This window comes from Agelaius phoeniceus, chromosome 8 (assembly GCF_051311805.1).
Source record: "Agelaius phoeniceus isolate bAgePho1 chromosome 8, bAgePho1.hap1, whole genome shotgun sequence".
Lineage (NCBI taxonomy): Eukaryota > Metazoa > Chordata > Aves > Passeriformes > Icteridae > Agelaius > Agelaius phoeniceus.
This window is the reverse complement of record NC_135272.1, coordinates 12,365,559-12,380,245: the sequence shown is the minus strand read 5'-3', so window position 1 is coordinate 12,380,245 and position 14,687 is coordinate 12,365,559. Positions and strand designations below refer to the sequence as shown.

The 14,687-nt window shown below is 41.0% G+C and overlaps 1 protein-coding gene across 3 annotated transcripts in view; it reads right to left on the bottom strand.

Moving 5' to 3' along the window:
- BRINP3 (BMP/retinoic acid inducible neural specific 3) overlaps positions 1-14,687 on the bottom strand; it is a 203,533-nt gene that overhangs the window by 92,114 nt on the left and 96,732 nt on the right. For all 3 annotated transcript variants that reach the window (XM_054638251.2, XM_077182030.1, XM_077182029.1), the window contains one exon: positions 1,203-1,393. In XM_054638251.2, the coding sequence (XP_054494226.2) occupies positions 1,203-1,393 (191 nt within the window). The remainder of the gene's footprint in view (positions 1-1,202; positions 1,394-14,687) is intronic.

Here is a 14,687-nt window from a genome sequence, read left to right as displayed (position 1 = left end):
TATTTGCATGGAAAAATATTCAAAGTAATTAAAATAAATTCAGGGATTTTTGTTACAAGTTGGTGGTCAACACACAAAAATTGTTCTCCAAATTCTAATGGTAATGCTGCAGAGGTACTAGTTCCCAAAATAGTGATAGAAATTAGCTCTTTATTTTTAAAAATAACTGGAGCAAGACAGAAATTCCTCTTGTTTCTAGGATGGTCTCCTCTAAAAGGAAGCCTCTGTGAGCCATTTGGGTTGTTACAGATCTCAGCTATCAGCCAAGAGAGACTAGGAGGGCTCTCATTTCCTTTACAAATGGCTAGGATTCATTTATGAAATGTATTAAAAAGAACCATTCCTCAGGTGAATAAAGGATTTCAACAAGCCTGTCCTGCTGGAAGGACACTCAATCACCAGAATTATCTTTAATATTATCACCCACGATGGGATAGAGCTGCATTTCTAAAATGTCAGTTCATTGTGTAATGCCTGGATGGGTAATCACAGGTAGTAATTATCTTTCATTCGGAACAATTTATGCTCTCCTTTGAACATTAGGCCTCTTCACTGGATTTCTTCAATCCATCTGGTGACTGGATCCCAATTATCCATGGGGCTACCCTTTCCAGATTAGTCTGGGGGGACTGAAAGATGCAGATTCCATTAAGTTAATGGGAATGACATGGCAAAGCCTCATCATCCCATTTTGAAAATGCAGTCCCACTGGTTAAGTGAAGACTAATTCTAAAAAGGGCAACGTGACAATATAGGGATTTTCCAATGGACAAAGTAGTTTAAAAGTCTCATAAATTAAAAGATTTGTTGGAAATACTTGCCACTGGTTTTCTGGCTCCATTTCTGCAGGACTGCAATGGACCCAGATATTTCTGTAAGCTGTTATTATGTTAATTGTTACAAGGACCACTTACAGAAAAAAAAATCACTCTTCCTAATTACCTCAGTGCAGAGAAAGACCCCCAAAAGACATGGGGCTAAATGGAGCTCAAGTATCCATCTTAGCAACTGGATTTCTTCTCTTTTTGTGCACAAAATTCTACACCCAGCACCAATAAAGAGGAGTCCCAAGAGTGGACAAAATCCGCTTCCACAGAGAACATTGCCCATCCTGGCCGCTCGGAGGAGGAACAGATGTGACCAGCACTTTTTGTCTACTCCCACCAAGCTCACCCCCAACATTCCCAAGAAATTAACCCTACCTCCCAGGGTAGCTGAGAGCAGGAAATGTGTCCCATATTTCTTGATCAGGTTTTCTGTGATCTGCTGAAGGGTCGGGCGCCGTCCCAGCAGCCTTATGTTACGGAAGAACTCGGGGGCCAGTGGCAGTGGGGAGCCAAGGAAATTTCTTCTTTCCACAGCAAGATTGTTTACTTTCCAGCGGCCAAACTCTCTGCAAAAACAAAGCAGTTCTCATTCAGAAATGTGTCATTCAGACAAATGTCCTTCATTTGCAAACGACTCTGCTCTGCTGGGTAGCTGGGGGCGACTCGCTGGGAATTACAATGGGCCTTGACAGTGATACTCTGTCATGTGTTATAGACAGGACAAGCAACGAGGGTTATTTATTAGAAGTAGGGAAAGTACTCCATAATAAAATAATTGTTGGGGAAGAAATAAATAAGAACGAAGCCACTTCGGTTGCTGCTGCTCCCATTGGTTTTGTGTGGCCTCTGATGTGAATATAGCTCTAAAACAACCCAGTTTGGTAGAAACTGAAATTAAAGCAATGATTTACCCAATTATGGACCAGATGAAAAAGGCATTTTTGTTAGAACAAGGTAAATTTTAAAATCATAACAAGAAAGAAATAAATAAGAACGAAGCCACTTAGGTTGCTGCTGCTCCCGTTGGTTTTCTGCAGCCTCCGATGTGAATATAGCTCTAAAACAACCCAGTTTGTTAGAAACTGAAATTAAAGCAATGATTTCCCCAATTACGGAGCTGATGCAACAAGTATTTTTGTTAGAAGAAGGTAAATTTTAAAATCATAACAAGAAAGACCCCATCTTCTTTGCCTTTTGATGCTAAGTCACTTAGGTACATAAATTGGATAACCTAAAGAAACACTGTCACACCACATTTGACCTTACTGTGATAATTCCAGTTTCCTATACTTCTGGCCTCCATTTTGAGAAAATAGACAGAAAGACTGATTCCTAAAAAGTGATGATGTTTCAATTGTAAGAGGGATACAAGTGAATTCAAAGACTTGCCTCCTTCCCCCGTCCAAAGTAAATCAATGACAGCAGAGAAAACAAACAAGCTCATTGCACAGCAATAAACACATCTTTTATTAATTTACTTGCCAATTAAGATACCAGATAGAGCTATTAGTGAGAAGGACTCATTGTCCTCAAATCTAGACAGGACAGGCAGCCTTGGCAGCAACTTGGCTTCTCCCAGATACAGAAATAGCAGTTTTGGTTACAGACTCTGGGAATTAAGTGCAAGGCACCTGAGGACTCAGCCACCACTTTGTTGAGTCTTTTGCACAGCCACATCAATTGGGATTCCTCTTAAGACAAGATTGTGGAAAAGCAGAGAGCTTAGCAACCTTGCAGGATCCTGCTGAAGGTCCCAAGTAAAGAGAGAGAGAAACACCCAGGTACAAAATTAACACAGCAGCAGGAATCAAAGATGCAGCAAAAGAAAAAAAAAAAAAAAGAATATTTGAGGGATGCCAGAAACCAAGGGCAGCCAGCAGCTGAATGACCAGGGCTGTGTAACACATACTCAACAGTGGGATTTTTTTAGTACTTTTAAGTCCACAGTTATTAGTAGAACCCAGATAAATACATTTTTGTGTAGCCCTTCTGCTCTCCAGCATCCTCCTCTTTCTCTCCCAGATCCAAACTGCTTTTCCTCTCAGACACATTCTGGCAGATGCCATCTTTTAATCAAAAGCAAATGTGAAGAGTGATGGTAGGAAGAGAGTTCTGTAACATAACTGAAATTTAATGTGATTTACCAGTCAAGGGCATGAGGTTAAACGAGACCCCATAGTTCTTAAAGACTCTACACATCAGCAGTGTGCTAAATTGGTATTTGAGAATTGCTTTCTGATAGGGGATTTTCCATCTTAGTTGTCAGGTTTTGAAGTTTTCTCCCACAACTTTCCTTTCCTTTTAGGAAACTAGGAAACCTATAATTTTTATTTGCAGTTACTGTATATGAGTAGAGAGAAATGAAAAAATGAAAACACACAAATATTTTTTGCCTGTAAAGTGAAAAAATCCTCATTGTGTATATTGATCACATTAATGCAGACACTAAAAACAGTGAATTACCCTGCACTGTAAATGTAATTTTCAAGTGAAAAACAAACCAAACCACCAAAAAATAAAACAATTTCCAAAAAAATATTCCATATTTTTGTTGTTTAAATCCTCAGCTTTCTGGTCATATTTTTCATTTGAATACATCAGAAAATATTGGTTAACTGTAGCTCCTGAACAGACCAGCAAGACAGACTTGCTTTGACACCAAGGGAATATTACAAGTTTTATGTTGTAAAATATTTATTTTATGCCTTGAGGAAACCTTTTGTTCTAAGCTCTCTATATGAGCTGAGGTTCAAACACAATATAAACAGAAAAGATGCAATTCTTATAAAAGACAGTCCTTGATCTGATTTTCAGTGTGAGTATTTAAGGACAGAAAAGACCACCCTAATCCCCTCAACCTGCCCCCTTTTTAGTGAACCTCACCAAATGCCTCTTGCTGTCACACCTTTGGGGCTGGGAAGAAACTGTCCCCCAGAAAAACATCTCATCTTGCCTTAAATTCTGAAGATTTCTCAGAAATCCTCTGCAATCTGTTGTGGCATTCAGCTACAGAGGGTACATTCTGTTTTCTGTTTGAACATTGCCAATTCCAGTGTCCAATTTTTAGAGCTCTTAATGCATGCTGGGCAACTGAAAAATTTTCTAAATATTACATACATTCTGTGCAAGTAATTACAGCTCTTTTCTGAATCCCCTCTTAACCTTGGGCTGAGCCCACTGCCATCCTTGGTGTCTCTCTGTCAACAGTGGGCTCAGAAATTACATCTCACAGTCCCTCTCCACAAGCAGCAAATCCTTTCTTGGAAGAGCTAAACTGGAATCAATGGCCACATCCAGGACAAATTCAGATGAATTTCCAAGTTGAGGTTGCCCTGACCTACTGCATATCCTTTATTTACTGAATCCAGGGACTGGGTTATTCTGGCACTGAGAGAAACTTGCTCGGCTTAAACAATTTTGAGTTCCTTCCACAGTTTTTGCTGCAGAAGGATATTTTATTTTTTTTTTAGCTGTAGGTTTAGAGAGGAAGTAGGCAAATGCTTTTGTAAAAGTTTTGTCTTAAGTTCTTTTTTGGTTCAGAATGTATCAATGGGAACATTTATTAGTGCAGCAAGTAATCATCCTTTGCAATTCACTGCTGAGGAATCTGGGGGAGTAGAATATGGAAGATGGAGCCCTTTTAAAAAGATGACAGTTTTATAATTGTGCCCCAGACAGAGCTGAAGCTTTTAGAGATTTCAGAAAACAGCATTTTGCTGAGGTCTTTCTTAAATGAAGTATTTTGGAATATGGAGAGATGAAGACCTAAACTCTCTGGGAGGGACAAGAAGAAGATAAAATAGGGATGCAGGACACTAAAAGTGTCTGCCCGTCTGCAGGAGCAGGGATACTTGGATTTGGACTAGAGAGAAGTGATGAGCAGCTTCCAGAGCTGAGGAAATATTTCAGACTTCAGAAGGAGCTGGGTTTATGGGAGTAAAGTGTAGGAGCAGGGTAAAAGCTGGGATGAAGTTCAGGGTGAGGGGTTATGGTGCACTATTTCTAGCACATTGAGTGAGGAGGTTTTCACAAATGTTTTCTGGGTCACTAGTAGCTCCTAAAATTAGAGCTGATTTCCATTTTAGCAATGTCACTCTGAGTAAAATCATATCCCTATCTTCCTTTTCATATGACATATAAATATGTCTATCTATATATGTCCATATAGAATTTCTGATTTTAATCTTAATTTCACTTTGCAACCCTCTCTTGTCACCCCTTTCTTTACCTGTTTGTCTCACAGTCTCTCTAACGCAAACTCTCCAGCCCCAAACATTTTGGTTTTTGCCCAGTGTGCATTATTCCCCTTCAAAAATCCAGCTCCTGCCCATTGCCAAAGGCACACCAGCAGGTCTGATGGAGTTCGTAATCTTGCTCTGAGCAGAGAAAATGCTGCTTTCCAGAGCCACTGAGTTCCATCCATCTGGAGAACACCTCCCATGGAATAGCAGGGCACCTTTACTCTTGGATGGTGAGAACATGACTGCTTTGAGTCTGCAATGACAGTGGCAGCCTGAATCCAATGTTTTCCCATGCAGCTGCAAATCCTGCTGCTGGCAGAACAGCTCATTGAGAGAATATATGGTGTTTTTCTCCTCCCACCTCCTTTAAAAGCCTGAGGATTTCAGAGTTAATGATCTTGCTCTGAGCAGAGAAAATGCTGCTTTCCAGAGCCACTGAGTTCCATCCATCAGGAGAACACCTCCCATGGAACAGCACGGCCTCAGTGCTGGCTGCAGCTCAAGAAAACTGATTTTCCACTGAGAACCAGCACTGGGGCTATGAGAAGCTTGTCCTTTCCCACTCATCCTCTTTTTCTGCTCTGTAAGAGCCCAGCCCAGCAGCTTCCGTGGTGTTCTCAAGGAGAGAATGGCAGGTGGATGTGCTGCCCATCTATGCCCAGAGTGATTCAGTGCATGGAGCTCTCCAGTGCTCCAGGCAAACCCTGTTGAGGAGAGGGATGATGGCTCAGAGTTCCCAGGCTTGCACAAGAGAGGGGAAATCAGTCAGGCTGGCTCCTGGGATGAAGCCTATAATGGAATCATGTTATTATCATAAGCAGTGCCCCAGGCCATGGGCAGCATTCTCTCCATCTTCCCAGATATCAGAGCCATGGATTTGCATGTGCTGCCCCAAATCTGATCCCTGGCTGCTCCAGGGAGCTGCCACGAAGAATGGCCAGAGTCAACATGGGATGAGAAGAAGCATACTTTAAAATGCAGTTGCCATTTCAACACGATTTCTTTTATTAATGACATTGAGAGAGCTGTTTAATCTCAGGAAACCATTAGTGTTCTGACAGGAAAGACCTGTTAGCTAAACATCATACAAGTTTTGGACAAGTTTTTCTCTTCAAAAAAGCTTAAATTGCAAGTGGATTTGAAAGGAATCCTAGGGCTGTCAATGTCTCTTTTGAGTTTCAGGCCATAGCTTTTTTTCCAAATGTGTACATTAATTATAGACTTGCTTCTATCACTGTATTCATTTCAATACATTTTAAATCTTATGGCATGGGGAGCTATGGACAGCTCTCTATAAAACAACTAGATAAAGGAAATTTTTTAAATTGCCATTGAACTCTAAATGGTAGTGTGAGGAGATTTGAAATGGGAATATAATCTCTTCCACTGCAGTGACTGAATCAGCCTGTCAAGAGATTTACTGTGAGTGTGATGGATCCTTCCCAACTACCTAAGGTCAACCACTCACAAAACAGAGCCCAGGCAAAATTAACAATGTTAGGCCTCATTTGAAGCAATTTGTTGTGTTTTATAAATCAATATTACTACTGGTAAGCATAAATGCTATTGAATAATATTGTGGCATAATGTGGAGAACACTCTTGGAAAATGAACGTATTTCTAATACAAAAGAACTCTTCTATGTTCCTTTCTCTTAATGTCTTCTAAATGAGGCACCTTCACTCTTGGATGGTGAGAACCTGACAGCTTTGAAGGGGCTGCAATGACAGTGGCAGCCTGAATCCAATGTTTTCCCATGCAGCTGCAAGTTCTGCTGGTGGCAGAACAGATCATGGAGGGAATAGATGGTGTTTTTCTCCTCCCACCTTCTTTAAAAGCCTCAGGATTTCTAATGCTTGAGGCCATGGTTTGAATAAGGCTAAGATGAGATGAAGGCAGTTTCATTTTATATTAAGCTTCTACCTGCTAGCAGTTCCAAAACAGGAAGTAGATAAAATATTTGCTATGAAAAAAAAAAAAAATAGCTTTTAAAGAGAGGATTTACCCAGATGTGGACAGATCTAGAATCAGGTAATATCCAAGACTGTGTTATTCACAGATTGGCAAGTGAAAAAATTCTCCTTACCAGCACAGGTCATAGAACTTTTAATGCTTATTACAATCAGTTAAACAATGGACAATCTGCCAAAATCTTTACTAAATGCTTTTTATGGTTGATTTTTCAACCCAAGGTGAAAAAGAAGGGAATTAGTTCCATTGTGGCTGAGCAGCCTCCTGAAAATCTCCACCTTTGTATAGAGACATGACAGTAGAAGAAAAACACTGCAATATGAGCAAAGTAAACAGAACAACCTCCCTAGAGGAAAAGAAGCAGATAGTACAGAACACAGCTCATCTCTGTCCCTTAACATTTTCAATTATCTACATGTGGTGATCAGAAAAAAAACCCATTCAGGAAATAATAAGCTCCTTTTAAACATATTTGCCCTCGATGAAATGGAAAGTATTTCTACATCAACTTTATGCTTGTAATTGTCTGACATTTTGCCAAGGTCAGAACAGAAAGGTTTACTGATCATATGCGTTTTTTTTCCATATTATTGCTTTTACCTTGCAGTGAATAAGCCCTATCAGTAGGATTTCTTTTCATCCTAATATCTTTTTATCCTAATAATTTTTTTCCTTTCTATGCTTTTTTTGCCTTATCAGCTTCCTAGCATTTAAAATTCTACTTCCAGAACAAGAATCCATCAGTATCAGCTTCACTATCTTCTTGCATTATGCATATGAAATACGTGCACATGTATTAATGAATTTTAATAAAAAAGTACATACATTACACCTAGAATGTACTCAGATATATTTCTTTTTTATGACTCCTAATTGTCAGATTACTGAGTCAGCTTCTGGGACATCAATGATTCCCAACTTCTCACCTGTCACGAGCATCAGAAGGGGCACAAGAGGGAGGGATGTGGCTTTCCCTTTGTGCATGTCTCATTGATATTTAGCCTCTGTGACATCTGTACTGAAAAATTTCCTCCTCTGATGAAATCCAAGGGGGAATTATTTCTTTGCCACGTCCTGTGGTGTTGTTTGCCTCGTACCCAGAGTTTGTGATTAACTTCCCAACACCTTTGTGAACATTCATTCTGGAGCTCACCATCCACGTATTTAGCTGGACCTATATTCTTTCAAAGATATTTTGTATCTCCTAATGACTAAATCTAATTTACCTCCTGCCTCAGAGGCAGCTCAATCACCAAGCAGCACAGAATAAAGCAGAAATGCACTTTCCAAGAACATGTTGCAAATGACACAAAGGATAAACAGCAAGTACAGGAGGAGTGAAAACACTTCAGAACTGAAATGTGTTTGTATGAACCATCTAAGAGTGAGGAACTGGTGAATTATCCCGTAAGATGTCACCACTTTGCACAGGCTTGTAAGACAAGGGTCAAATTACAAGTAAATCATTCATGAGCTCTGCATGTCAGGGAGCAGAGGGGAAAGGGAGAATTCCCAGCAAAACCCACCTGCTACATCAGAAATGGAAAATAAGTGGGATGCTTGGGAGGTGTTTCCTACAGGCTGAGTAAGCAGGAAACAGATTTTGCACCTCTTTGCTATCTCTGGGTTCATTTTCTTAGATGTGCTGTGCCCTGTAGGTGCTTGTAAGTGCATGCAATGTGTGGATATACACAAGGGGCCAGATCCAGAAGTGAAAGTCTCTCCCAATAATTAGAAATCTGGATTTAGTCCAAAGGGGAGATCTGTTGAGCAAAACCAGTACATTTTACACTGGTGCTTTTTAAGCATGGAAGTGCCCTCTACTCAGAGGTCAATGCCAAGAGGATGGGGCCAGACCCTTCAGTGGTGCCCAGAGACAGGACAAGGGGAAATGAGCATGAACTGAAACAAAGAAAGTTCCACAAATACGAGGAAAATCTTCTTTTCAGGCTGCCCAGAGGGGCTGTGGATTCTCCTTGTCTGCAGACACCCCAAAGCTGCCTGGGTGTGACCCTGCAGGGCTTGGCCTGGGTGACCTCCAGAGCCCCCTTCCAGCCCCAGCCAGCCTGGGATCCTGTCAAAATTAAAATGACAACTCGGGTTTACAGCCTGCAGGTAAGGTGGTGACATATTTGGAGACAAAAGTAGTTGTCCATCCAAAGAATTACAATAATCTCTTCTCACTTATATATTTCTTTTTTTTCCTGCAAAAAGTATTGATTTCATGGTTTGTCATGTGTCCTAGAGGGATTGGAACACTGTTCCTTCTCCCCTTGGCAATATCAAGAGAGTTTCCAACACCTTGTACTGGCAAGCTCAAAGCATCCTTCTTTCCCAGTTCACATCTGCTCATAGGAATCATTTATTATCTAAACAGGTAACAGATTTGATAAAATGGTGCACTTGTTTAGACTGGCAGAAGACAAATGAAATCCAAAAAATTCCTCTGACTGGAAAATTCTTGCTTTTTTTATTTTTCATTTTATTTGTGGCTGTTATGCAAGCCAATATTGCCTGAAATTCAATGTGAGGAAAAGACATGGATTTATACTTTTTAAATGGGGTAAAAGAGAGTTTCACTTTCAGAGAAGAAGGTATCTATAGCTAAAACAGCAGTTAACCTTTGAAATGGAGAAGACTGCCCTGGGAAAGAGTTTTTTGACACAATAAGGAGAAGAGTTATTAGAAAGAGAAGCAAAAATCTGGTTTTGCCTAAGCTTAAGAGCCAATTGATATTATGGTCCTGTCCCTGTAGTTAATTGTACAGGGAAAAAAATAATTATGGATCCTAAGAAAATGAAAGTCAAAAGTCTCTGGAACTCTCATTGGGGCTGGACTTTGGGGATTTGGCTACACCTTATCCTGCTTCAAAATCAGCATGAAAATCATGTTCTTCTTCAGTCTTTTTTTGTCCTGACTGAAAACAAAAAGAATTGAACCATGTTTCTTGTAGAGATAAGGAAGGAATTTGAATCTGTGGAAGTGTTTTAGTGCATAAATCAACACATGAAAATACAGTTTATGAAGAATGAATCAGCATAAAGATCTGCTGGAGAAAATAAAACAGAGCAGAGGATTCATAGATTCAGTGTTGATGGATACTCGTAGATGAATCACAGGGGAAACACAAACTGCTAAAATTCTTCATCATTATGTGATACAACTCATAGTCTCAAAGTCTTTGAAATGCCTTTTATTACCATTTTTACAACTTCTGTTTCAGAACTTCAAATTGATCTGCGGTACTGGGCAATGGAGAGGCCTACAGACAAACCCACACCGTGATAAATGATTTAAAGTTCCAAGGGAGTGCTCTTGCTCACCTTAGCTCTCATTTGAAAAATGAGGCCCAGCCAGGCTCAGAATTCTGGCAGTGCTGTGAGCAGCCATGACCTCCTTCTACCCCGTACCCAGAGCCAAATAAAAAAAAGCTTTATGACCTGGACAGTGTGGCAGGGAATATGGGTCCTTAAAGCCTTTGGAAGATGTTTGCCTGCTTGTTTTTGAGATGTTACTGATGCTCAGGATGGGCTTGTGCCTGGTGCCACAGAGACCAAATTGCCTTCTATCCAAAACAAAAGCTGATGTTACTCCTGACTGCCTGCAAGAGGGAAAAGGTACCTCAATTGTTGGCTTCAAACAAAGATATATAGTCTCTAATATTTTCTCAAAGAAATACTGATCCAAAGCCTTATTTATGAAGCTGTATATAAAATCCAGAATTGTTCCTTTTCCAGAAAGAATGTTGTATAAACTTAACCTTATGCAGTGTGCATTATTTGGCTCATTTTCTATTTAATTTATAAGTTTATCCTTCAAAGTGGAGGCTTTTTGTCTCCAGTTTGATGCCAGCAGTGCTATTTACAGCACTGATGGATGACAGTTACTTAACCTGCACTTGAATTTATAAAGGCAGTTGTTTCTACCAACCCTCTGGGATGATTCTGGCTTCACACAAGTGTAAATCTCACAAACACATGCATAAATGCTGTCTTGATATTGTGAAATATAACATCTGCACTATTGTTGTCTGTAGCAATTCAAATTGTTGAAAGGAGTAGGAGGTAAACCCAAATATTTCCTGGAAATACTTTGGTGTTTTATTTGTTTGTTTTGGCTTAGCTCTTGGGGGAATGTGCAGATGATCTTCTTTGCATCTAAATGTTCTCTTCCTATGCAAGTGTTGTTTCACTGGTAGCAGGAAATGCTCAGATCTCTACGTGCACACAAAAAAATTAAGTCAAGAATTCTTATTCAGCATATGAAAATGTTTCTACCACAGCAAAGGATGCTTCTCTTTAAGGAAAAACTATTTGTATTAATTCCAAACTAAATTTGACACGTTAGTTTATTAAAAATGGTCTTGGTGTTCTTCTTTTTTCCAGTGGACTAAATTGCAGCTATCTCTAAAGAAGCAATGGAATTGCACTGGTGAGCTAAACAGAGAATCAGGGCAAGAAAATTGTCAATATAATTCCAGATTATAACCACAGAGCTTCCTAATGCTCTTAACTGAATCAAAGCATCGGATGGGAGTTCAGTTATTAATTTCTGCAACTGGAACAGTGAAGTGTTAAATGTGTTCTGTGAAAGAACAAAGCCTGTATTTATCTTACTTTATAGAATCACAGAATCATGGAATGGTTTGGGCTGGAAGGGGCCTCACAGCCCATCCAGTGCCACCCCTGCCATGGCAGGGACACCTTCCACTGTCCCAGGCTGCTCCAGCCCCATCCAGCCTGGCCTTGGGCACTGCCAGGGATCCAGGGGCAGCCACAGCTGCTCTGGGCACCCTGTGCCAGGGCCTGCCCACCCTCACCCATCCTCAGGAAAGGATTTCTTCTTAATATCAAATCTAAACTTGCCCTCTGTCAGTTTGAATCCATTCCCCCTTGCCCTGTCCCTCCAGTTCCTGATGAGTTGTCCCTCCCCAGTTCCCTGCAGCCCCTGCAGACCCTGGAAGGTTCTGTGAGGTCTCCACACAACCTCCTCTGCTCCAGGCTGAACATTCCCAGCTCTGCCAGCCTGGCTCCAAGGGGGAGGAGCTCCAGAGCCCTTCAGGGCTCCTCTGGACTCATTCCAACATTTCCATGTCCTTTTCTATGCTGAGGACTTCAGGACTGGCCACAGGGCTCCAGAGGGGGTTTCACAAGAGCAGAGAATCCCCTTCCTTGCCCTGGTGCTCACAGTGCTCTGGATGAGCCCTGGCTCTGTTGGTTCTGGGCTGGGAGCACTCAGGGCCAGCTCACAGGGAGTTTTTCCTCAGCCAGCACCTCCAAGTCCTTCTCCAGGGCTGCTCTCAGTCCCTCTCTGTTGGGAATTTGGGATTGCCCTAAGCCAGGTGCAGGACCTTGCACTGCACTTGTGGAATCCATGAGGTTCACAGAGCCCCGGCCTGGGTAGGCCCTCTGGCCCATCTTGCAGTCCTTCCTGAGTGGTAGGGATGTGGATATTACACAAGGTGGTGAAACAAACAGGAAAAAAACCCCTTCAGGTCTCTGGGAATCATACAAAACTGTGTACATCAGCTGCTGATGTAAACTGCAATACATCCATTAGAGAGTTACCATTCTGTATGCAACTAGACATATTCTGAAGCTTAACCTACATTAAAAATTCTGAGAAAATTACTTAACCCCTCTACAGAGTCCAAGTATGAGCTTTTTAAAGAAGCTGTAAATGGAATGAAGCTGTACATATTTACCATTGTAAAATATATGTATTGAAAATGCATTACTATAAAATTTCTCTGCCTCTGAATTCTTTTCATTATCACTCCCGGCACCTTTGTAGGAGAGGTCTTAGAGAGAAAAATAAAGGTGATTTTGGAAAATTTCAAATGGGATATAAACACTAGAGGGAGATGAAATAGTATTAATAATGGCATGTAATTATCATTTACACTGTAGATTTTAGTTATAAAACCACAAGTCCTGACACAGAGGGGGAGGACTGAGACTTTGGGCACCCAGCAGAGGCTGGGACAAGAACTGCAGACCAGGGACATCTTTTCCAGCCAAGAGGAGCAGTACATGACATATCCTCCCAAACTTTTAGCTATGGGCAGGGCTACTCTGCCTTTCTCTTCATTTTTTTTTATGGAAAATGAGTGTTAACATATTTGTGAGCAGTATAAGATATGCAGGCTGGTTGAAATTAAGAAGAGGCATAATAATTTAACTAAAATTAGCATAAAGACTATTGCTTATCTCCTAGGTATGTTTCAGTTTGAGGTTGATTAGACAATAATTTCAGATTATTTGTCACAGTATAGCAACTGTGCTTTGGACCACATTGTCCTGGCTGCTGTTGTGCCTCAGGCTCAGGATTATGAAGGCCTACATGAGCATTGCAGGTTTTTCCTAGGAAGCTTGCTTAGGAAGAAACAGAATGCAACATGGTTCTACAGATCTAGAAATGAGCCCAAGACTAACTGATTTCCCAATCCATATGCCCAACAGACGTGATGATGTTTATTCTCCAATTTTTTGGGGTAAGGAACAATGCTGAGCAATTACCAGGGATGCAGTTTTGGCCAGAATAAATTTGACATTTGCTCTTAATGTCTCAGCCAAGACGATTTTTGTTTGGTTGTAGCACTCACCAGCTCTGCAATGCTGCCAGGAAAAAACACCCAGTGTACCTCTGCAGTGTGTCTTGCTCTCCCTGAATGGAGATTAAGTGTTAAATATAGTCCAGTACTTTAAGAGTAATAAGAATATGTTCCATTAAATGAAAGGTGTGAGAATAAATGAGGTCATTTTTACTTATGGGCAATGGCAGTGCACAAGACAAATCTGCTGATTTGAACAGTTATGAGATCTTGCTCTTTGAACTGCCAGCTTGAACACAGTTTAAGGTGCAACAAAACAGGCATTTTTGCCATCTGATACTTGGGAGTGACCAGAGAGAAAGGACCCCAAACTTCACTTTCTGGGGGAAATATATCAAAATATTGCAGGAGCAAGCTAATCAGCATATTCATAAACAGTCTCACTGAAAACAAGGCAGAAACTGCCTAACACCAGGGTCTGCTCTTCCTGTCTCACTGCATGTAAGCAATGGGAAAAAGAGGCAGGATGGTTGAAAATTTCCTTTTACAGAGAGAAATGCTCACTTTGTGCTGCTGGTGCCTTGAGTTGCCCTGCATGAGAGGACTAGTGGATTTGTCTTTACAAACAAGCTGTGGGGCTGCTGGGAGATAAAACCAGCACTGGGAGATAAAAGAAACAATGGGGAGGATTCCACTGATTGATGAATGGAAAAAGAGATTTGCTTTTACAAATAAACTTCAGGTTTGCTGATAAATGAAATTAGACATTGATTTGAGAGATCCCAGGAGAATGTCCCACGGCCTCTCCCTTTATTCCAAAAAAGCCAGAAAGGACTCCTCTGTCTCCTTTTTGGACATAAACCTCTGCTGTTTGTGGGTTAATTTTCCTAACCTGTATGAGTGAGAAGCCCACAGCCACCACTGTGTGTGGGGACATTGACATGCTCTGAGCTGGACCAAGGGTGGCACAGCCCGTGCTGACTCTGGATGTGCTTCAGGTCAGAGAGCTGCTGTGCCACATGTGCTGAACCTAGGACCAGGTGACATCAGGTCAAAGAGCAGAAATTTAGTGACTATCCAAACAGCACAGGAACA